Raw genomic sequence first — 25,047 nt, 5'->3', positions numbered from 1 at the left:
TACTTAAAATTATAAGTGAAATTATTACAATTTATGGTAAGGCCTAAATTTTCATTGATTAAAATAGTTAATAAATATATGTTGGCTGCCACTTTTTAAAGCAAGTCTAGCCCCTGAAACCAGGGGTAGTCACAGCCTAAGCACTTGGAACCAGAGTTTGTTGAAGGGCTAAACGAGCAATAGTCTTTTCTGCAGGTGCAAAAACACTTTTTTTTATTTCAGTTTATTTAACTAGTTCAGTTCAATGACTAGTTTATTCAAAGTTTAAAAATAAACTGGAAGTTGAGAAAGGCAGAAAAGGTTGGTTTCCTTGTCCAAAAATATGAATACAAACTAGGTTTGTAAGGATGAGATTGACTAGTTCTAAAATCTTGAACATGGTGACCAGAAACAATCAAATTAATTAATTAGCAACAGATACTTTGTCTAATTAGTTTTAGTTGTAAAACACGTTTTGATACATTTTTTGATAAATGAGTTAGATATAAAAATGTTTTCAGAGTTTTATTTAAGGAATTAAAACATTTTAAATTGCTGGTTTTGTGCATTTTTAATTTGATTTTCCAACCAAATAGACTTGAAACAAATCACAAGTAAAAATTAATAATCATTGAGGAAATAAATCATTCACCATTTTCTAACATAAAAATGTAAACATTAAAAATTGAACAAATGTAAGTTAACTATAACATTCCTTAATTGTGTATAAATATGGTGTGTATCCTCCTGGTTAGCAAAAAGCAACACCAAAATTAGTGTAAAGACTATATTTAGTGGCAAATCAACATGTGTTAATGTTTACCAACCAATGAGAATTAACCTTTCTTTCAACTAAAAAGTACAAATGTAAAACTATTAAAATCTATTTAAATCAAGGTTTCTTGCTTGCTAATTTAAATGATTACTAAAATGAGTGACTGAAACCAATCCACCTAGATCTTGGTACTGGGGGGGAAATTACTAACAAATGTCTCACAAGGATGCAGCATCTCCTGTGTGTTCTTATGGATGAGATACTGGACTGGGAATGAGGACCCCTGTGTACCAGGCTCAGACACAGACTCACTGTGTGATCTTGAGCTAGTTACAGGTAAAATAGTTCTGAAGTGAAAGCAGATTGTAGGTGCCCAAATTAAGATATCTTGGACCTAATTTTCAGAGAATATATTGCTCCCACTAACTTCAACTATCATTTAAAATTCAAAGCAACTTTCCAATCATAGGATCTTTTGAAAGGAACACAATGAACAGAACAGTGCATTTTATATCATTGTGACTAGTCAAGCATTCTAATGAAAATATTATTTCTCTACCTATAAAATATCTGAACCCCCTCAAATTCAGAAATTGTTTACAGTATAGTCATGATTGTCCTAATAGCATAGGGGACACAGATTTTATTTGGATAATTAGGAGTTTGGATAATTAAGAGGGCAAGAGCACCTCTGCAGCTCCACTGTCACAGACCCGCTCACTTACTCGTATGACAGCACAGCTGCAGAGGGCTCCCTGCTCTGCTGCTCTTGCCCTTTCAATTATTACAGGTCCCAGGGGTGGGGAGGCTTTGGCTCTGGTGGGAAAGAGCAGAAACTCCCAGCTCTGTCCCACCAGGACCACAGCCTTCCCTGCACGTTGCACCTGCAGGGATTGGGTGTCATCAGCCCTGCAGTAGCACAGGGAGCCCTCTGCAGCTCTACTATCACAGCCCTATTCACTCAAGTGACTGTAGGGCTGCTCCCTGCTTTGCGGCAGGAGCCATTCAGCAGCGGGATGGCTTCCCAGAAATCAATGCCACAACCTCATCTGGAATACTATGTGCAGTACTGCTCCACTTCAGCTCACAAAAGATATTGCAGGATTAGAGGGGATTCAGAGAATGATCAGGGAGCATGAAAAACTCTCATATGAAAGACTGAAAAAATTGGGATTGTTTATAGGTTTCAGAGTAACAGCCGTGTTAATCTGTATTCGCAAAAAGAAAAGGAGTACTTGTGGCACCTTAGAGACTAACCAATTTATTTGAGCATAAGCTTTCGTGAGCTACAGCTCACTTCATCGGATGCATACTGTGGAAAGTGTAGAAGATCTTTTTATACACACAAAGCATGAAAAAATACCTCCCCCCACCCCACTCTCCTGTTGGTAATAGCTTATCTAAAGTGATCACTTTCCTTACAATGTGTATGATAATCAAGGTGGACCATTTCCAGCACAAATCCAGGGTTTAACAAGAACGTCTGGGGGTGGGGGTAGGAAAAAACAAGGGGAAATAGGTTACCTTGCATAATGACTTAGCCACTCCCAGTCTCTATTCAAGCCTAAGTTAATTGTATCCAATTTGCAAATGAATTCCAATTCAGCAGTCTCTCACTGGAGTCTGGATTTGAAGTTTTTTTGTTGTAATATCGCAACTTTCATATCTGTAATCGCGTGACCAGAGAGACTGAAGTGTTCTCCGACTGGTTTATGAATGTTATAATTCTTGACATCTGATTTGTTTCCATTTATTCTTTTACATAGAGACTGTCCAGTTTGACCAATGTACATGGCAGAGGGGCATAGCTGGCACATGATGGCATATATCACATTGGTGGATATGCAGGTGAACGAGCCTCTGATAGCATGGCTGATGTTATTAGGCCCTGTGATGGTGTCCCCTGAATAGATATGTGGGCACAGTTGGCAACAGGCTTTGTTGCAAGGATAGGTTCCTGGGTTAGTGGTTCTGTTGTGTGGTATGTGGTTGCTGGTGAGTATTTGCTTCAGGTTGGGGGGCTGTCTGTAGGCAAGGACTGGCCTGTCTCCCAAGATTTGTGAGAGTGTTGGGTCATCCTTCAGGATAGGTTGTAGATCCTTAATAATGCGTTGGAGGGCTTTTAGTTGGGGGCTGAAGGTGACGGCTAGTGGCGTTCTGTTATTTTCTTTGTTGGGCCTGTCCTGTAGTAGGTGACTTCTGGGAACTCTTCTGGCTCTATCAATCTGTTTCTTCACTTCCGCAGGTGGGTATTATAGTTGTAAGAATGCTTGATAGAGATCTTGTAGGTGTTTGTCTCTGCCTGAGGGGTTGGAGCAAATGCGGTTGTATCGCAGAGCTTGGCTGTAGATAATGGATCGTGTGGTGTGGTCAGGGTGAAAGCTGGAGGCATGTAGGTAGGAATAGCGGTCAGTAGGTTTCCGGTATAGGGTGGTGTTTATGTGACCATCGTTTATTAGCACTGTAGTGTCCAGGAAGTGGATCTCTTGTGTGGACTGGACCAGGCTGAGGTTGATGGTGGGATGGAAATTGTTGAAATCATGGTGGAATTCCTCAAGGGCTTCTTTTCCATGGGTCCAGATGATAAAGATGTCATCAATATAGCGCAAGTAGAGTAGGGGCGTTAGGGGACGAGAGCTGAGGAAGCGTTGTTCTAAGTCAGCCATAAAAATGTTGGCATACCGTGGGGCCATGCAGGTACCCATAGCAGTGCCGCTGATCTGAAGGTATACATTGTCCCCAAATATAAAATAGTTATGGGTAAGGACAAAGTCACAAAGTTCAGCCACCAGGTTAGCCGTGATATTATCGGGGATAGTGTTCTTGACGGCTTGTAGTCCATCTTTGTGTGGAATGTTGGTGTAGAGGGCTTCTACATCCATAGTGGCCAAGATGGTGTTATCAGGAAGATCACCGATGGATTGTAGTTTCCTCAGGAAGTCAGTGGTGTCTCGAAGGTAGCTGGGAGTGCTGGTAGCGTAGGGCCTGAGGAGGGAGTCTACATAGCCAGACAATCCTGCTGTCAGGGTGCCAATGCCTTGGGCATATGCAGCGACAGCAGATCAAGGAGCTGTGCCCTAGCTATGAACGGGCATACCACTCCATTGACACAGGTAATGCTCACCCAATTAGAGCCCAAACTTACCGGGTGTCTCCTCAAGCTAAAACTGCTATAGAATGGGAGATCTAGGATATGCTACAGATGGGTGTAATCCGCCCCTCTGGCAGTGCATGGGCATCTCCAGTGGTTCTAATTCCCAAAACAGATGGGGAGATACATTTTTGCGTGGACTACCGTAAGCTAAGTGCTGTAACGCGCCCAGACAACTATCCAATGCCATGCACAGATGAACTATTGGAGAAACTGGGACGGGCCCAGTTCATCTCTACCTTGGACTTAACCAAGGGGTACTGGCAGGTACCGCTAGATGAATCCGCCAAGGAAAGGTCAGCCTTCACTACACGTCGGGCTGTATGAATTTAATGTGCTCCCTTTCGGGCTGCGGAATGCACCCGCCACCTTCCAAAAACTTGTAGATTGTCTCCTAGCGGGATTGGGAGAATATGCAGTTGCCTACCTTGACGATGTGGCCATATTTTCGGATTCCTGGGCAGAACACCTGGAACAGCTACAAAAAAGTCTTCGAGCGCATAAAGGAGGCAGGACTAACTGTTAAGGCTAAGAAGTGTCAAATAGGCCTAAACAGAGTGACTTACCTCGTACACCAGGTGGGTCAAGGAACTATCCACCCCCAAAGTGGATGCTATCCAAAAGTGGCCTGTCCCAAAGTCAAAGAAACAGGTCCAATCCTTCTTAGGCTTGGCTGGATATTACAGGCGATTTGTACCGAAATACAGCCAAATCGCTTCCCCACTGACAGACCTAACCAAAAAGAAACAGCCAAATGCAGTTCAGTGGACCGAAGTGTGTCAGAAGGCCTTTAACCAGCTTAAAGCGACACTCATGTCTGACCCTGTGCTAAGGGCCACAGACTTTGACAAACCGTTCCTAGTAACCACAGATGCGTCCGAGCGTGGTGTGGGAGCAGTCTTAATGCAGGAAGGATCGAATCAAGAGTTCCATCCTTTTGTGTTTCTCAGCAAGAAGCTGTCTGAGAGGGAAAGCCACTGGTCAATCAGTGAAAAGGAATGTTACACCATTGTCTATGCTCTGGAAAAGCTATGCCTATACATTTGGGGACGGCGTTTCCACCTGCAAACTGACCATGCTGTGCTACAGTGGCTTCATACCACCAAGGGGAATAACAAAAAACTTATTCGGTGGAGTTTAGCTCTCCAAGATTTTGATTTCAACATACAACACATCTCAGGAGCTTTAAACAAAGTGGCTGATGTACTCTCCCGTGAAAGTTTCCCAGAATCAACTGGTTAAAATCGTTCTTGAGATGTGGAAAATATTGTTAGTCTTTAAACAGTTAGTAGTATATTTAGAGGTGCATGTGTCTTATTAACTCTGTTTTCTCCTAGAGCTCCAGGAAAAAATCACAGCCAGTGTTTCACCCTATCTGTGATTTGGGGGGAGTGTCATAAATATAAAGGGAAGGGTAACCAACTTTCTGTATACAGTGCTATAAAATCCCAACTGGCCAGAGGCAAAACCCTTTCACCTGTAAAGGGTTAAGAAGCTAAAGTAACCTCGCTGGCGCCTGACCCAAAATGACCAACGAGGGGACAAGATACTTTCAAATCTGGAGGTGGGGGGACAAAAAGGGTTGTCTGTCGGTCTGTGTGATGCTTTTGCCGGGAACAGATCAGAAATGCAAGCCTTCCAACTCCTGTTAAGTTAGTAAGTAATCTAGCTAGAAAATGCATTTGATTTTCTTTTGTTTAATGGCTGGTAAAATAAGCTGTGCTGGAGGGAATGTATATTCCTGTCTTTGTGTCTTTTTTTAACTTAAGATTTTGCCTAGAGGGATTCTCTATGTTTTGAATCTGATTACCCTGTAAGGTATTTACCATCCTGATTTTACAGAGGTGATTCTTTTACCTTTTCTTTAATTAAAATTCTTCTTTTAAGAACCTGATTGATTTTTCATTGTTCTTAAGACCCAAGGGTTTGAGTCTGTGTTCACCTGTACCAATTGGTGAGGATTATTATCAAGCCTTCCCCAGGAAAGGGGGTGCTGGACTTGGGGGGGGGATATTTTGGGGGAAGACATCTCCAAGTGGTCTCTTTCCCTGTTCTTTGTTTAAAACGCTTGGTGGTGGCAGCATACTGTTCAAGGACAAGGCAAAGTTTGTACCTTGGGGAAGTTTTTAACCTAAGCTGGTAAGAATAAGCTTAGGGGGTCTTTCATGCAGGTCCCCATATCTGTACCCTAGAGTTCAGAGTGGGGAAGGAACCTTGACAGATTACATTGCAACAAGGTTCCAATTGCCCTTCAGAGCTTGGGTCTCCTCAAGGTGTTCTGCTCTTGACCTACCTTACTTAATAAACATTTAAAACTTTGAAAGAAAACAAAACTAAGGATTAAAACTTCATTTTGTCCATTTTTGATGTATGGTGTTTTATATCTTCCTTTATGTGTACTCAGTCTTAACTCCATTTTCACAAACAAGCAACAAGAGGATTCTGAAATATTACAAGAATAAATTTGGAACCAGTTCTACAAAAATAAATATGCATGGCCAGAATGGGGAACACATCTGGTAACTTTCAAAAAAAAAAAGTTTAAAAAAAAGATTCAGATTATAAGGAAAATAGAAAATCAAACAATTTGGGTTAAAATGATGATGAAAAACATTGTGAAATAATTAAAAATGGAACATTTTCACATTATTTAAGACATTTTCTATCACTTTAGAGTACATATCTTTCAAAATTGATGTTTTTGGACATTAAAAGGCAATTACTTACCACATTCATGAAGGAATAATATTAAGCATAAATGTTTTATTTTCTAAATAAAATTTAATATGAATTCAATTTGAAAGTGGTTGGTGTCTGCATCAAGTTATACCCATAATCATATACTGTAATACTTATCAAGCCAAGGAAATTTTACCACAAATGCTACATATTGTAATTAACAGCTGCTTACCCGATATTAACTGTGGTTCTTCACAATGCTCTGCACGCATGGATCCCATAAGTGGGATCCATGTGCCCCAGCACAGGAGATCAGAACATTTTAATTAGCAGTGTCCAGTATGGGTCACACATGTGCTCTGCATGCCCTCCCATTGTCCTCCTCTCCCCGTCCCGATGGCATAAAGGGCACAGTGATCCCAACTGCCATTCAATTCCTTCACTGCCCAGAATCCTCATTTGTAAGACTCTAAGCTCCAGGGACAGAAGGTGGGTCGTGAGATCCACATGTGCAGAACTTCTCAAAGAACCACAGTTACTATCAGGTAAGTTACCATTCTTTCTTCAAGTTACTGCATATGTGGATCCTGTGGCATTATACCCCATATTCTTCATAGTAATATTGTTATGATATGCTTATGGCATAACTATGATGTATTTTATGCAAGAAGGTCATGTAAGATATAATTGAAAAGGTTCTGATTCACTGAATATGATCATCCTATCTGTATGCATGTATCATCTTGGTAACTGAAGTTAGGAATATTATCTATACAACTATTACAAATGTGTTTGCACCTGGGGAATGCCCACTAGGCAGAATGCAATCAGTCTAGATGGCTGGCTGGGAAAGGCCATTGGGGAGAACAATAGGTCTTTGAAGATGCTAATCTCCCATGGGGAGCCTTCCTGAGGATGCTACAAACAGCCTCCGAGTCATGGCTGCTGTGGCCCTACAGGGGCATCTGACCAAGTCACCTGGTCCTGGACTCCATCACAGAATACCAGTGTTTTTCCACTGAAAGGCGGGGGAACTAAAGTTGGAGAAGAAGGGTTCCCGCCATATGCAAAAGCTATTTAAAGCAGGGAAGTGACATCATCGTGGTTCTTCACTGACTCACCAACCAAAGGAGATGCTTGGAAACACCTGATAAACAAGGACTGAATTGGGGAGAAGGGCTGGACGCAGGCTAGAGGGATTTCTAGCCTGTGAAAAGAATACCTGGGGTTTTAAGCTGCAAGCAAGTGCAGCTTGCCCTTAAGAGCCTGAAGCCAGCTTAAATAATCATTTAGGGTGAGAATTTGCTACTCATATCCAATTTCTTTAGTATATAAAGCTTAGATTACCTAGCAAATAAAACAAAACCGCAATCTGCTTTGATCTGTTTGATATCCCTTATAAATCACTTAAAAATCTATATTTGTAGTTATTAAATTTATTTTTGCTTGGTCTAAAACCAGTGTGTGCGGGAGTCATTACTTGGGGTAGAAAGCTGTGTATATTCCTCTCAACATTGAGGGAGGGGGGCAAATTTCATGAGCTTACACTGTACAGTTCTCTGTATAATTTTGGGTTTATACTTCAGAGGGGGGTGCATGTCTTAGGAACTGGGAGGTGCCTTAGCTGAGCCTTCCCATCCTGAGCTGATCTCAACATCTGTATGTAGCTGCAGCTGGGTGTGTCCCTACCTGTATGTGTGCTGGAGAAGGCTTGAGGGCCTGTCACCACAGTACAGTGTAAAGGGAGCCCAAGCTGGTGGATCAGGCAGGCTCAGTGGTGCCCCAGTTCAAGGTGGCACCCCCAGGGGAACCTGTCACAGATCCCACTTATAATAATTAACTAGCAGTAATTGTCCAGGAGGTGGGAAGTAGGAGTTATTTGAAGAGAGTTTGCAAAAAGCTCTTCCAAATAAGGAGTCAGATCTTGAAGTGATGACTAATGAAGTGTTTCTGTGAGTGGGATAAGCCTCCCCACCTAGTGCTTAAAGTCCGTGGTGGCAGCCGTGCCTAATGGTTGTGAGGTAGGAGAACCCAGGCCCACCCACTTCACTGGGTTCCAATCCAGGGGCTCCCTTGAGTCCAGCTAACACTCTCCCATGGACTGTTCCTAACCTTCTGCCCCTCCCCTTTAGGACACATCCTGGCCAGCTGATTTCCCTGGAGACCTAGTCCATGGGTCTCAGGAGAGGAGGGAATCTCAGTTACACACAGCAGACCTCTCCAAAGGACGTCTTCCTGACACAGTCCCTCTCTAGTGGTGAATGCAGATCTGCCTCTTTCTGTCCACCAACCTGCGGTGCTGAAGAGACTCTCTCTTAAGTCCCTCCTCCAAATGGAACATGCCCTGCAGGCCAGTCAGGGTGGGGTTTCCCGAGCCCAGAGTTGTTCCTTCACTCTTAACGCTCCAGCGTGGGGTTTATCCACCCCATCATACACACCCCTTTAGTCTGGTGCTGGGGTCCGAGTCCAAGTCTTGCAGTCCTCTGTCCAGGGAAAAAAAACTCTGCATTCTAGTGTTTGTTCCCTGGCCTGTGGCCTATATGGAACTGAGCTAGTGGAAGGGTACATGAACCATTATAAAGAGCAAGGGATTTCCCAGTAGGTAATACTGTAATGCTTCTATAGGCCATTTTACCACCAAGACCTCTTTTTCTATACTCAAGTAAGCCTGATGAAGAGTATTGGATGTTCTTCCCCCTCAAAGTCCTGGGACAGTACCGCCCCAACCGTACATCTGAACCATCGTCATGGAATATGAACCATTATGTTACATTCAAGTGGCAGAAGACTGATTCATTGCTCAGGAGATTTCGAAGTCCTTAAGACTTGGTCACAGGCTTCAGGCCAAGCACCTTCTTGAGGCTAGAGTTCTTCACCGGGTACACGAGGGGTGTGGCTATCATGGCAAAGCTGGATATGAACTGTCCATAGTCCTTGGCCCATTCCAAAAATTGTCTAACTTGCCTCTTTGGTGATGGGACAGGGAAGTCTATCAAAGCCTGGACTCTCCTGATTGAAGGCCTAAGTTTTCCCTTTCTGACAGCGTATCAAAGATACATCACCTCATGAAACCCCAGTCAGCACTTGGCTGCATTCACTCTGAGGCCGGCATCCTCAAAGGCCTGTCTAACTGCCAATATATGTGCAAGATGTTTCTCCCAATCATAACTATATATTATTATATCTATGTAAGTTGCTGCACACTGATGGTACAATCGCAGGATTGCGTCCGTCAACCTTTGGAAGGTGGCAGCAGCCCCATAAAGGCCAAAGGGTATCGTCTTGAAGTGTAACAAGCTGAAAGTTGTTGCAAAGGCCGTTTTCTCTCGAGATCCATATGTTATAGGAATCTGCCAGTAGCCCTCGGTCACATCTAGGGTTGAAATGTATTTCACGGCCCCCAATCACACTAAACAGCTTGTTGAATCGGGGCACGGGATATACCTTCCTAAAGTCAATACAACACTGAGTCGTTCCATTCGTCTCAAGCGCCAGGACAATGGGGCTCTGCCACCTGTGGTGAGACTCCTCTACCGCCCCCAGTGGAGCTAGTGGAAGGGTACATTGCCTGAAGCTCCTGATGTACAGTGCCCCACATTTTTCTGGCCAGGGGCAGTGGCTGTCCAGGACCTCCCACCCAGGCTGTTATGATGTGTTGAGAAATCAGCGGGGTTCTCCGGGGCTGTGCTGAGAAAACAGGGGAAAGATCAGACCACCTGCAACATTGGAGCCCATGGGGATAGCTAGAGCCCTTCCCCCTGAAGAACCATGTCTGAGTCCTTGGATAACAAAGCCTGGGGGCCCAGTTCTGGAGGGGGTGGGATGGATGTTATGAACATGCTCTCATGGTCCTGCCAGGCCTTTAGAAAGCTTATCTGATAAATCTCGGTCTCTTTCCTCTTCCCTGGTTGCTGAATCTCATAATCCACTGTTCCCCCCGGCATACCCCTGAAGAGCCCTTGCTATCTAGCCCTTAACTTGGACTCCACGCTGGGCAGTAGTAGCAGTACTCTGTCACCAAGTTGGAATTCAGGTGGGCGGGCGCCCTTGTCGTAGATTTATTTTGACATGCTTGGGCCCTTAAGAGATTTTCATTTGTGAAGGCCCCTAATATCTTCAGCTTTTCTCATCGCTGGAGAATGTACTGTACTACCCTGGTCCCAGATTTCCCAAACTAGATCTCAGATCCCCTGGGGTTGCCTTCTGTACAACAGCTTGAAGATCAAAAAACTCATGAAGGCCTGGGGGACTTTGCACACTGCAAATAGGACGTGTGATAATGAATGATCCCAGTGGTGGGGGTCTTCAGCCACACACTTTCTTAGAGTCCCCTTCAGCTGAAGCATTTGACTAGCCCATCTGTTTGGGGGCGATAGATAAAGGTTCTCAGAGATTTGATTTTCAGCAGCTCACACACATTCATCATCAGCCATGAGATGAAGTTTGTCCCCTGGTCTGTTACTATTTCCGTGGGGATCCCCACCCTTGTGAAGACCTTCATGAGTTCCACCACTATGGTCAACACATTGCTTGTGCAAAGCAGAATAGTCTTAGGATACAGTGTTGCATAATCTATGATCATCACTGTGTGTTGGTGTCCAGTCATGCTCTTCTCTAGTTACCCTATCAAGTCCATATCAATTCTCTCAAAGAGTGCGTCTATTACTGGCATTGGCATCAAGGGAGCCCTTGGAGTGTTCTTGTGTCCTGTCAGCTGGCACTCCAGACAGAACATGCAGTAATCTTTCACCTCTTTGTGGATGCCTAGCCAACGGAACTGGCTGGTAATCCTTTCCATTATTTTCTCCCTCCCCAGGTGGTTGGCACACGGTACTGAATGCACAAGCTGAAAAAACTCCCTCCAAAAGGGATGGAGCACCAGGAGTTGGGCCCAGACTTCACTGTCTGGGGGTCACCCTATACCAAGCAGTAAATGTGTTCCCATCTCAACTCAAAGCTTAGCCATCATACTGCCCTCTGTGGGTTAATTACCTCCCTGGTGACAGCAGCCAGCTGTTCATATGCCGGGCTCATGGTGCGATCCTTGTTCTGGGTCAGCCATTCCCAGGGGCTTTGAGTTAGTGGGTCCAGCTGGTCTTCCAGGGGCGCCCCTGTCTGCTGTGAGGTCCCTTCCCTGGGATTTTTTCCACACTCCTGCATTAGCCAGTTCCACTTCTCCCATGGTCTCGAGCTCACGATCAACCCCCTGGGCTGAGTCCCTCTCCCACACCTGCAAGACTTCAAAGTACTTCCAGTCTCAGCCCAAAACTATGGGGGTAGGCAAAGGCAGCTCTGTGAGATTCTCCACGGTCAGCTGTAGCTTGTGTGTGTGGCATAGGCATACATCCCACATGTATACACTGAAGGAAGACGGTGTCAGACAGCTGCCCATGGGCCTAAATCAGCTTTTCCCTCACAAAGGTCTGACTGCAGTTAGCCTGTGTGGTTAGTCAAGCCTCGCCCAAGTGCAAGGAGTCACGCTATAAAGCCTTACCTAAGTTAGTGTATCCTTGCTGATGCTGTGTTCCCCAGTGGGTTGCTAGGGCTTCTGGAGTCAGATCCCATGGTTCTTTGTGCTGCAGTAAACTGATCTTCTCTGTGGTTCTTTCCCAGTGAATTGTGGGAGAACGTGTCTGTCCTTCTGGGCACATGGAGAGGGGTGTGTGAGAATTACAGGAAAGCATTGGAAATGATTTAACTTGTGTCCTCACTGCAAGGGGGTGGCTTATCAGCCCACATGAAAGCGGAACAGATACTCTAGCACCCCTACCCGCAGCTGTGCCAGCTAGCTGGGATTAAAAGCACCGCTTTTCTCAGAAGAGAGGTTTTTATGTATGCATAGAAGGGTGCCCTAGAGCAACATCTGAGCTTGAGCCCACACTAACTCTGCAGTGAAGATATACCCATAATAAGTCAATTTTATAAAAGAAAAACAAGGGTTGAAAGAGAGATCAATAAACTAGGCCCCTGGTTTCTTGCTATGCTACTTGAGCGTTTATACGAACTGGAAAAGGAAACCACAAAACATCAACATTGATGCATGAAATCTTAGTTTTCTATTTTACAGCACTGTATATATCAGTTATCTGAGAAACAACTAGTATCATAAGAGCACCTGGGCCTAAAGTTTCAAGTTTCTTGAGAGTTAACATTTGTGCAGGTGCTGCTCAGAGCTACTAAAAAATATCCAGTAATGATTCTGTACAGTAGAGCCCATTCCCCTGGTTGCCAGCAAGAAGTTACTATTATCCAGCAGTTGCTAATAAGTGAAAGATAGGTTTGTAGAGCTCCAACCAGGGACAGAAGTGCTTGGAAGCCTTCCCTGCCTGCAGCCCGGCAAACCTGCCTGCAGGGAAGGCAGCAGCCTAGCGGCTGGGACTTTCTACAGGAAACGGGAGTGCTGGGGCCAACAGAGCTGCACACCCATACCTCTTCCTGCACACTCCAGGAGGTTGGGGCTCAGCACATCCTTCCTTGCGTGAAGTTCCCCAGCAGGGCACAATCTGGAAAGCACAGGTAGAGGAACCACACCGTTCCAGCATCAAGACTAAAGCCCCTCTCCCTGCTACTGCTCTGCCCACCTCTCCCAGCCTGCATCCCCTTACTTCCTGGGTGCAGGCAGGTTTTCAGGGCTGCAGCCCCCTCCCTCCTATTGCCCTTCCCACAGCCTCTCTTCCCAATCCATAGCCTCTTATCTCCTGTGTGGTCCCTGTGTGCAGACAGATTTGCCGGACAGCAGCCCCAAAAGGAAGGTCTGGGGCAGGCTGAGCACTGACTGCAGGCAAGTTTGCATGGCAGCAACCAGAGAAGGCATGTCCCAACACATCCTTCCCTGGCTGCAGCCTCCAAACTTGCCTGCAGGTGGCACCTTTCTTCCAAAAAAAGGTTGCTAATAAGCAGCATGCCCTTACCAATATCCAAATCCTGTTAACATTGATGTTAATGATATGGGATTGGTTTCCAGCAACATGTTGCCATTAACTGGAAGTTGTAAATATCAGGCTATTAAGTAGAATCTACTGTAGTTAGGTATATCAGACTACCCCTAAAAAGTCATTTTCAGTCAATTCTCATGTAATACATAGATTTTTAGCAGACTGTATTTGCTTCTGCTGCTCCATTTAAAATGAGGATCTCCGAGTATGGCTGGATTAGCAATACCTTTGTCAGATTTTCTTGTCTTCCACCCACTCTTCTCTTGGTCAAGCACAAAACTGAGTGAAGCAAGTTTTAATTTGATTTCCATTAACTGGTTGTAAAGGAAGATGTTCATCCTATATGAAAACATCCAGACAGCATGGAACAGATTGTTAGATGAAAACACAATACAGTTACGTAACTATCCTCGCTGTTCCCTGATTTTTGCCCTAGTTTTAATCATGACCAGGAAAACCTAGTTGTATGACAGTTACATATAATCAGTAGCTGATAATTTATGAATTGGGTAATTAAGTGTAATACCCATGGTCTTCCAACATAGTTTTATAAACAAAGGGAGGAGATCTGCATAACTTACACACCATGTAGTCTTTTCCTAGCGGCAGGATTTTGTGTGTCCTTTAAAGTTATTTCTCCCTTTCAACGGAAACAGTTTAAGTACTGTGGTTTGTTTCATTTTGGCTTTTCTAGAGGAAAGAGCTAGCACTGAAACACTATGCTAAATGAACTGCTCTCACTTGGCTTCAAAAAAGGAGAGGGCTGCAGATAATGAAGATATATCAGGCCAATCTTCTCAGCAGGAAGGTGTTCTTCACCTCTGGGTATCTCAGTACAGGAAGAAAGAAAGAACAAATCAATATCCCTTTCCTGAAACAGTAAATCATCAAAGCTTAGTTACTGGAGTTCCATTTAAAGCCTCATCCAGCAAAATCTTCCATTGTTCCAGACCGAACAGTTGTGCGCTATTGGTTTCAAACAGGTTTTTTAAAAATGCAGATAGTTCCTTGAAAATGAATTTGCTTATAACCTTGAGAAGGCAGAGCAATGAAGGCTAGAATAAAGAAGAGACGTACCATCTACTGAGCCCCACATACAGCTATTGTGTTTGATAGGAGTTCACATTTGCTAAGTGTACAGTAATGAGAACTGATCCAATAACGAAAAGGTGGACAAAGAGTGATGTTCTCCAATGGCAAGTGCATTTCTAAACGCCACATTTAGTATTTTACATTATAGTGAAAATAAAATAGCACAAGGGAGTATATAATGCCCCAGGAGGTTGAGTTGACCTTTTGGGAAAGGCTGCTACTGGAGCTTTACAGGCCACAAGAAGGGAGGAAATCCACTGGCTGGGTTAACTGGTTATCCCTTAAAAGGGTGTGGGGGCAGAGCCAACCGGGGGCGGGGGGTAGGAGAAGAAATGCTTAGCACACCACTTGGGTCTTCATTCAGCAAAGCATTTAAGCATATTATACAAAGGTAAATTAGAGTGAAGAGATTTTTGGAGAAAACTTTAGTCTCTTCCCTCACTCTTTGCACTTCTATCACTCACATGTACAAGACACATTCAAGAGGCATGAGGTTTTTTTTTTTTTTTTATATTAGAAATATTAGGTTCTATTTCAATCTGTAGAGTCAAAGCTAAAAGGGAAGGAATGACAGCAGCACTGTGGTTGTTGCCCTAGCCATTAGGAAACAGTAAATGTCTATAAGCCTGGAGGAGGACGGGAAAGAAAATGGGTGGTGACTGAGATCATGCCTAGTCCGTAAATTCAGCTGTCATTAGATAGGGAAGAGGAGAGAGCATGAGTTGTTAAATGTTTGGGGGCTGAGTTTTAGAATCTAGAAGTTTCTGGAAGGTGGCCTGTATACCTAACAGTAATGATCTATAAATATAAAACATTAACTCATTTTATTTTTCCCTAGGGCAGAATTCAGTAGGTGGTTTCTCATCCTAACTCTATTAAAAGAGCTGCTGCTCAACACAGCGAAAAAAAGTTACTCATCTTCTCGTAACTGTTCACGTCCATTCCACTCAGATGTGTGTGTGCACGCGTGCACACACACACACACACACACACACACACACACTCAAAAGCTGGAAGATTTTTCCCTAGCAGCATCCTTCGAGTGGGCCTGGGCACCCTCTGGAGTCACGGCTTCACGGTGCTCAGTATAGAGCCCCGCCGACCCACCACTCCCTCAGTTCCTTCTTCCTGGCTACTCCAACAGAGGAATAGGAGGGTGGGTATGGCAATGGACGTGAACACCACATCTCTAAGAACAGTTACGAGAAGGTGAGTAACCATTTTTTCTTCGAGTGCTTGTTCATGTCAATTCCAATCAGGTGACTCACAAGCCTAAGTTTAGGAGACGGATTGGCGCACTGCTCGTCCGAAGACCGCATAGTCTCTGGCCTGCTTGGTAATCACATAACACGGGATGAAAGTGTGGATGGAGAACCACGTTGTCACTCTGCAGATTTCCTGAGCAGGGACCTACACCCGGAATGCTGTTGATGAAGCCTGCGCCCTGGTATAGTGTGCAGTGATTGGGGGTGCAGGAACCCCACCAGGTTGTAGCACTCACGAATGCAGGATGTGATCCATGACGAAATGCGTTGACACGACACTGGCAGACCTTTCAGTCTGTCTGCCAGCCACGAATAACTGGACCAATTTTCTGAACGGCTTCATTCTCTCGATGTAAAAGGCTAGCGCCCTGCAGACATCCAGAGAGTGAAGTCTCTGCTCCATACTGGTGGAATGTGGCTTAGGGTAGAACACCAGAAGGAAAATGTCCTGATTGATGTGAAACTGCGATACAAGCTTTGGGAGGAAAGCAAGGTGAGGCCTGAGCTGAACCTTGACCTTATAGAACATGGTATAAAGAGGCTCTGATGTTAGGGCCTTGAGCTCAGATACCCTTCTGGCCGAGGTTATTGCTACCAGGAATGTCACCTTGTAAGACAGGTAGAGCAGGGAGTATGTTGCCAACAGTTCAAAGGGTGGTCCCATGAGCCTAGAAAGGACCAGGATGAGGTCCAGGTGGGGACCGGCAGACGGGGTACAGTCTGTCGACCCCTTTTAAAAATAGTCTGACCATCGGGTTAGCAAACACCGAGCAGCCCCCCACGCCCGGATGGAAGACTGATATGGCGGCTAAGTGCACGCTTATTGAAGACAACGAAAGCCCCTGCTGCTTAAGGAGGACGACGAAATCCAGAATGAGCGGCACTGAGGCTAGTGTCAGAAATGAATAGCGCTGCGCCGACCAGATCAAAAATCTCTTCCACTTGGCAAGGTAGGTGGCTCTAGTAGAGGGTTTCCTGATGCCAAGCAGACCTAGTCGAACCTGTTCTGAACAGGAAAGCTCCATCAGGTTCAACCACAGAGCTTCCACGCCGTGAGGCGACGCAACATGAGGTTCAGCTATTGAAAATGACAGTCATCTTGCATTAAAACATCCAGGAAGAGTGGAAGGGTGACCGGGGCTTCCACGGACATGTCTAGGAGAGATGTGTACTAGTGCCGAGGAGGCCAGGCTGGTGCTATCAATATGACCTGAACTCGTTCTCTCCGGATCTCGAGGAGCACCTTGTGAACGAGCAGTATGGGCAGAAAGGAGATGGAAGGAGGAACGTGTCCGCTCTGGATCCTGCGCTGTGATTCTGGAAGGAGCAGAAATGCTGGCATTTCCTGTTGTGTCATGTGGCGAACGGGTCTATCTGAGGAAAGCCACACCTCTGGAAGTTTGAAAATGTGACATCTGGGCAAAGGGACCACTCGTGGACCTGAAACGACCTGCTTAGGTGGTCTGCCAGCTCATTTTGTACATACACAGATGTCCCTTCAATTCTCCTGAGAGATCTTGATTAAATGTTCATGGAGGTACTCTAATCCTCAGCCAAAGGTGTAAGGGAGGAATGCATTATTTTGTCTTCCATGGAGGACACTTTCCCAGCCATTCAGCAACAACTTCAGCAGGCACCATTGCAGTACACAAGCTAGTAGCACATGACCCAGGTGGCTTTGGGACACCAGCAGCAGCTGTGCTCACTCTGCCTGTGTTACCTTCAGCAGTACTATATCAGCTAAAATCACCATTGCCTGTGGGAAATGGTGTCAGTATTCAGTGCCATCTACTACTAGAATCATGCAACCCAGCAATTTCCTCATTTCCCAACTCCTGGTGGGCCATACTCACCCAGGCTCATGCTGTGACTGGCACAGTACATAGGCAATTTCAAGCAGACACGAGAATGTAGTCTTAAAACTTTAGGGGAGCAAAGGGAGCAAGTTCAGCATCTTAAGTTTGTTTCTATTGTCACTGCAGCCTCCAGGGTCTCTCCCTTTACACCTCTAGGATGCTTGAGCCAATAAGGAGAAAGAAGAGGACTTGGGATGACCTGTTCAATGAGATCTGCATGCCCGTGCTGATTGGACCATGAGCACAGGGCCTGGATGATGAATGCAGAGAACAGCCTGGAGAAGGAAAGAGTGGGCAGGAGAAAGGCCCAGGAATCCCAGCAGGAAAATAAGGAAATGCACCAGGACATAATGGGGCTTCTCAGGCAGCGAACACAGATGCTGTAAACTCTGGTGGACTTGCAGGTCCAACAATCCTAGGCTTGCGTCCCTCTACAGCCCAATGAGAACTCATTCAGGACCACCCTATTCCCCCCTGCCCCCAACATTTCACATGACATCGGAGGTCACTGCACCACCCCATCACTGCTCCCTGGGGGCCATTAAAGAATCACAGCTTCATATGAACTGTGGCTTCCATATGGCAACGTGTGTATGTGTAAATGAAATAGAAATGAATATCCTTTCCCTTTCATAAGTTCTGTTCTCTTAAGGTATTAAGTTTGGTTAATATTTTAATGTATTTGTTTTAAAATTGCCCATTTCTTGCACTGACTGTTACATAATACAATTTATTATTTGGAACATAATTCATCTTTATTAATTCAAGGCATGTGCTGCTGAGGGATCAGCAGTTCTGATCAATTAGCTGTTATTGCATAGCGTCACACAACTCATAGGATCATTTACAAACAAGAGTAATAGGTGCACTGACATACAGCAATCACCACATGACTCCTACCAGGCCACCAAAAAACATGGCCAGGTAGAGAACACTACAAAAAGCTGGCCCATTGTTAAAATGGCCTTGCAAAGGCTCTGAGCCATATAGCTCTAAGTTGAGCTCTTCCAAGGACCCCTGTATCTAGCCCGTCTGCCCTCCACCCTGGCAGAAACTTTTCCTCATCCCTTCACATATAGCATGCAGGACACAGCAGATAACTATAATCATTGGGATATTTTTCTCACCAAGGTCCCATCTTGCAAGTAAACAACGTTAGCAACCCTTCAAATAGCCAAAAGCACATTCAACTGTCATTCTGCACTTGCTGAGCCAATAGCTGAACTGTTCCTTGGTGCTGTTGAGGTGGCTGTTGTATGGCTCCATGAGCCAGGGGTAGGCTAGGTCACCAATGATCAGTATTGGCATTTGAATGTTCCCAGTGCTAATCCACTGGTCAGAAGAGTGTCTTCTTGTGGCTTTCTGAACAGCCCTGAGCATCATGCGCCTTCCCTGACCAGCCCGCACTGATGTCAACCAACCAGTGATTGACCAATGTTTCCATAACCATAGAAAAGTAGCCCCCTCTCCTGATGTACAGTGGCAAAGTACTCTGGTGCCAAAATAGGAATATGCATGCTATTACTCCACTGAAGTTTGGGAACCCCACTGCTGAAAATCCATCCATCATGTCCTGCGCACTGCCTAGAGTCTCCATCCTGCAGAGCAGGAGGCAATTAAGGACCCCTATGGTGGATTTCCTCACTCCAAATTGCTATCAGTCAGGAATCAATTTGGCATCACAAGTTTCACAGTGCAATTGCCACTCACTTTTCACTATCAGTGCAGCTCTCATTCTGGTGTCCTTGTGCTGGAGAGCTGGGGGGAGCTCAAGGCACAGATCCAGGAATGTGGTCTTGCACATCTGAAAGTTCTGCAGCCACTGCTCATGATCCCAAATCTTATGATCCCACAAGTTAGTGCTTGTATCTTGAGCCCAGAAGCAGCACTCCGCCATCTGCAGCTGCTCCATGAATGCTAATAACTTCGAACTGGTTCTCACTATGTCCCACAGCAATCTGTCCTCCAAGGAATCGTCATGTTCCCCACCCATTTGGGTCGTCTTGTGGCTCTGCAAATATTCCACGATTGTGTGCCCTCTGCTTGCAATGCTCATGAGAACAGAGCTGAGCCATGTAGGCTCCATGCTACTGTCAGATGGCAGACAGCAAGTCAACTTCAAACTGTGAAGTTGACCCCATGCTCCTAGTCACCCCTGCATGACTTAATTTAGCCCCCTCATTCATTGCCAAAACTTCCCAAAACACATTGCACTGGACAGTGGGATAGCTACATTGCACTCTGTATTGATACAAGCCCCCTGATGAGTATGTGCACCGCCGACACAAGGAGCCAAGTATGCATCTGCACAAGCAATGTACTAAATGTGGTGGCAGTATGCCGACGTAACATGAGTTGACATAAGTTTGTAGTGTAGACATGACCTGAGAGCCACCCAGAAATTGAAATCAGAACTATGGGATTGTGTGCATACATATTTTCTCAATTACTTTTAAAGTTTAAGACATTAAACAATAAGGAGAATTTTTGGCAATATATCTGAAGCACAGGAGGTAACTAAAAGACACTAGGTGACCATTTGCTATGTTACTATTTGCAGTTAATCTGTGTGTTTTTTTTGAAAATTTCACCAATGAAGTGTTTTTTAAACTTGCATGCCAGCTTTAACATCTAATATAAGCCTTTGGCTATTGGTGCGCCTTTGACATACCTTTAAGTCAGAAAATCATCTGATTTGATATAACCAAACTAGTCTGTTCTAATACTTAAGAATTGGAGTATTTACTTCCTTTGTACTTGTGATGGAATCTCTTAACTAAGTTACCTAAAGGAGACTATCAAGGAATTGGGACTACAGTGGTATATCAGACCAGAGTGTTAGTCCCACTTGAATTGACAATGCCCGTGCCCTTGTTGGCCAAGCTACTGCTCTGAATGATTCATAATTAAAATAACTCATTATTTCAAATCCATTTTGCAACACTGATTTGCCTATTATACCACCATTCCCCACATCTGGCTCTGTGGTGATATATCTAGATTAGTTTGTTGTACAGAAAAAGTCATTGACCATTGTGGAGCCTTCCTTAGCCTTCCATTCTACTTTAATAAAACATATTTTTAACAACTTTAAAAAGGACAATGAATATATTGCAAAAGGGTTACCTAAATCTCCATGTTTAAAAAAATACAAAAGCTCCTAAATAGGGCAAATTCAATTTAATATGAAAATTCAGTCAAACCCATCTCAAATTAAAACCTGCAGTGTTCTTAGAGGACACAAACGCTACAGCTAAAATAAATACTATTGACTGTGCTGTGGAGATTACAACTGAAAGATTCACATGAAAAACTAAAATTAACAATTTTACCTTTAACAGATCTATGCAAGTTTATTTCTCTATGCAATATTTTGTAAGCAGTTGTAATTAGAGCTGCAGAGATAATTTGTAATGTATACAAATACCCTTCAATTACTACTTACATGATGTCTAATATAGCAGTTTCTATAATGCAGCAGTAATAAGTAATTTTAAATAAGCATCATTTCTACACTTTTCTTTACATGGATTTAGTAAGAAAGTCTAGTTAATACATGCTGGTTTTAAAGTTTCCCTCCCCAAAGAACAAGTCAAGTCAATTATTAATTAATTTTCATTTTCTTTGAACATTTTGCTTAAGTGTTCAACTAGTGCTACAAGTTCAGGGTTTCCCCCAAGTGACTCAATCTGTTTATATGCTTCAGATTCAAGCTTTTTCAGCGTTTGCCGAGTGTACTCAAAGGAACCTACATTCTCAAGGTAATGTACACAGTATTTTTTTATGTCTACATTTTCTGTCCTTTGACGCAAAATATTCTGCACCTGAGTACTTTCAGGTCTGGACCAAATAGCATGAATAGTTGGGAATGAGAACTTGCCCTCAGTTAAATCTTCACAAAAACTCTTGTTCTCACTATATTCTTTGGAGTGTAAATTAGCATAGTCGTCTCGTATTTGGAAGAAGAGCCCAAGTGTATTAAGGAGTGGTTTTAAGTCTCTCTTATAATGGGAAAACAACTGCATGAGGCCCACAGCTAATCCAAAGAGACCACCTGTTTTTTGTAGTACCATGGCTTTATACTCTGCTTCTGTAGGACAGGTGTATGTATCTCTCCAGTAAATATCCAAACCCTGGCCCTGATGGAGTTCCAGCAGCTGACGAGTGAACACTTTCACAGCATCTGGGTGATCAAGTGTTAAAACCTTCTGTAGGCCAAGGAAATACACATAATTAGCAGAATTTATTACAGACGGAATTCCATAGATGCTATGAGCCACTGGAAAGCCCCGTCGTAGCTTTGAGTTATCTTCAATGTCATCTATGAGTAAGCTGGCATTGTGCAACATCTCTGTCACTTCAATAATAACCTAATAATACAAGAAGAGAAAAGTCTTACATTGTAAAATAAGTTCTAAATTTGTGGAATATTTTGCATTTACACAGCATTAACTAGTATTTTGCTTATTTTTAGTTGGTCCACCTCCTCCCTCTGTTGAGAGAGGCTCCCTAGAGCTCCGTTATTAAACTAATTTTCATGCAAAAGGCCTTCTTGAAGATGAGTGACCAGAACTGTACACAGTATTCCAAATTAAATCTTACCAGTGCCTCGTACAATGGCATCAATACTTTTCTCTACTAGAAATGCCTTCCTCAATACAACCTACAATCGCATTTGCCTTGGTTTTGTTTTTTTGTTTGTTTTTTTTTGCGGCCACATCACACTGGTAGCTCACTGTCATCATGAGATCGACCAACATATCCAGGTCTGTCCTCCTCTGTTTTCAACTGATGTGCCTCCAGACTATAGCAGAAATTAGATCTTAAATTCATGACCTACATTTTTGTACTATTGAATTTCATCCCATTTCTGTCACTCCAGTCTTCAAGGTCATCCAGATTTTCCTGTATAACATTCTGATTCTCTTTCATACTGATGAGGCCTCCCAACTTTGTATCAGCAAGTTTCGTTAGTACACTCCTACCTTTTGTGCCAAGGCACTCCGAAAAATATTGAACTGGATTGGTCTTGGAACAAATCCCTGAGGAACTCCCACTAGTAACCTCCCTCCAGAACGATAATTCACCCCTCAGTACAACTCGTTGCCATCTCCTCTTTAGGCAGGCAAGGGAGAAGTGTGGTTCCAAGATGAGATGTTTGGAAGCAGATGAACAGTCAGTGGGAAAGCAAGTTTAAAATGGCAGAAACTATAGAGAAAAGACACCTGCTAGCATTGAGATTGTATGAAATCAGAGTACATTAGATGGGGGCGTGGCCTGCGAGGTAAGATGGAACAACTATTTTATGAGAGAAGACTAAGCAGTTGGCTTGTTTAGTCTAGCAAAGTGAAGGCCAAGAAGAGAGAAGAATTGCTCTCTATAAATAGATCAGGAGGTAAAAACCAGGGAAGATGAAGAGCTATTTAAGCTAAACAATAGTGCCACAAGGACAATTGGATATAAACTGACCATTAATAAATTTAGGCTGGAAATTATAAGGTTTTTAACCATCAGAATAGTTAAGTTTCTGGAATGGCTTCCCAATAGGACTGTGGGGGCAAACAACCTAATTAGTTTTAAGAAAGAGCTTGTCAAGCTCTATGAGTGAGACTGTATAACAGGGATGTTGGGGGGGGGGGGCAGGGCTCAGCCATCCTGGGGTCCCCTTCCAGTTTGTGTGTCTTTTGTTCCTAAAGCTCATGCTTCAGGGCTTCAGCTGGTCACCTGCAGGGGTCAGGAAGGGATATTCTCTCCCTTGCCGAAATGCATTTTTTGGATCTCCTTCCTCTGAAGCATCAGATGGCTACAGCTGGAGATAGGACACAGAGCAGGGTGGGCCAGTGGTCTGAGATACTATTGAGAATTCTCTCAGGTTCATGCTCACATGCTCAGAATCTGATCACCATATGTGGGGTTGGGAAGGAATTGTCCCCCATATCAGACTGGCAGTGACCCTGGAGGGTTTTAGTCTCTACATCTTGGGCATAGGTAATCTGTGAGGATCAACTCGGTATCTTTCACTTAATTCCCTGCCAGTGCATGGCGCTTAGGCATTAGTACATCTCAGTCTCTCCTGAACACAGTAACAGTCTCCTGAGAGTTGTAACACTTTGGTCTAATTTCAGTTGTTGAATTTAGATGTGCGGATGTCTGGATGATATTGGTGGCCTATAATATACAGGAACTCTGGCTATATGATCTGATGATTTCTTCTGGAGTTGAACTGATATGAACACCATGGAAGGTGTTTAAAAAAATAAGCAGCAGCAGCTTTCAACTGGATCCTCGCATAAATAAGGAGACAGTGGAATTGACAGGATTGGGTAGTGTGGAAGTGTTTCTTTGTACTAGAGAGAAAAAGAGAAGAACATAATTTTGCATATTCTGAAATCAGACAACTAGGACTTGGGGAAGCCCTAGAGGAGAGAAATGGCAATAGTCTAGAAGAGACTAATAGAAATGTTCATCCATCCTAACCGGTGGAGCTAGTGTAGCAGTGTTCACAAGCAATGGGGCAAAGGTGGTGGGTGATATGTTGACTTGGAGATGCAAGATGCAGCATTCATGAAAAAGGATGATATTTTCTGTCCAAACTTTAAGTAAGGGAACAGTTGTTTGACTGTGCCACTTTTGCTCAGAAGTGATTTGGACATTTAGCTGATTGGTGAAGAAATTAAATGAATCCACAAGTGTATTTGGTCAAGACAGCCAGTGTGGTGCCAGTGAAGAACAAAAAGGTGTCAGAAGATGTAATTTGATTGTCAATGGCTTAAAAGTGATAGCTAAGTTAGGGGAGAGGTAAACAGTCAGGAGATTGAAGACTGCAGTGATCTGAGAAGTTAGCCTTGTAGGATCCCTTACTGGAACCAAAAGAAAGAAATGCTTAATACAGGGGTTCTCAAACTGGGGGTCGGGACCCCTTAGGGGGTCATGAGGTTATTACGTGGGGGGGCTCACGAGCTGTCAGCCTCCACCCCAAACCCCACTTTGCCTTCAGCATTTATAATGCTGTTAAATATATTAAAAAAGTGTTTTTCATTGGGGGGGGGGGTGTCATTGCACTCAGAGGCTTGGTATGTGAAAGGGTCACCAGTACAGAAGTCTGAGAACCACTGGATTAATAGAAAGAGCTGAATGCTGCGGACTGCCCCATATTACAAGGCTTCATGCAGTTAGAGTCACAATGAATTACAGAGAGGTGGCAGCTGCTCCAAGCTAAGGCTGAAGCCAGCTTTCCATTCTAAGCAGGATTTTCAAATCTACCCCTTAAATTAAAAAAAACAAAAAAACAAAAACACAAAACCCCAACTCCCTA

General features: G+C 44.0%; 1 protein-coding gene across 7 annotated transcripts in view; it reads right to left on the bottom strand.

The window, feature by feature from the left end:
- Positions 1–18,565: 18,565 nt before the first annotated feature.
- Positions 18,566–25,047, bottom strand: part of GGPS1 (geranylgeranyl diphosphate synthase 1) — a 58,948-nt gene continuing 52,466 nt past the window's right edge. For all 7 annotated transcript variants that reach the window (XM_074948870.1, XM_074948868.1, XM_074948875.1 and 4 more), the window contains one exon: positions 18,566–22,102. In XM_074948870.1, coding sequence (XP_074804971.1) covers positions 21,341–22,081 — 741 coding nt within the window. In that variant the 5' untranslated portion in view covers positions 22,082–22,102 and the 3' untranslated portion in view covers positions 18,566–21,340. The remainder of the gene's footprint in view (positions 22,103–25,047) is intronic.

Source organism: Natator depressus, chromosome 3 (genome assembly GCF_965152275.1).
Source record: "Natator depressus isolate rNatDep1 chromosome 3, rNatDep2.hap1, whole genome shotgun sequence".
NCBI lineage: Eukaryota > Metazoa > Chordata > Testudines > Cheloniidae > Natator > Natator depressus.
This window is presented reverse-complemented; position numbering and strand designations above follow the sequence as displayed.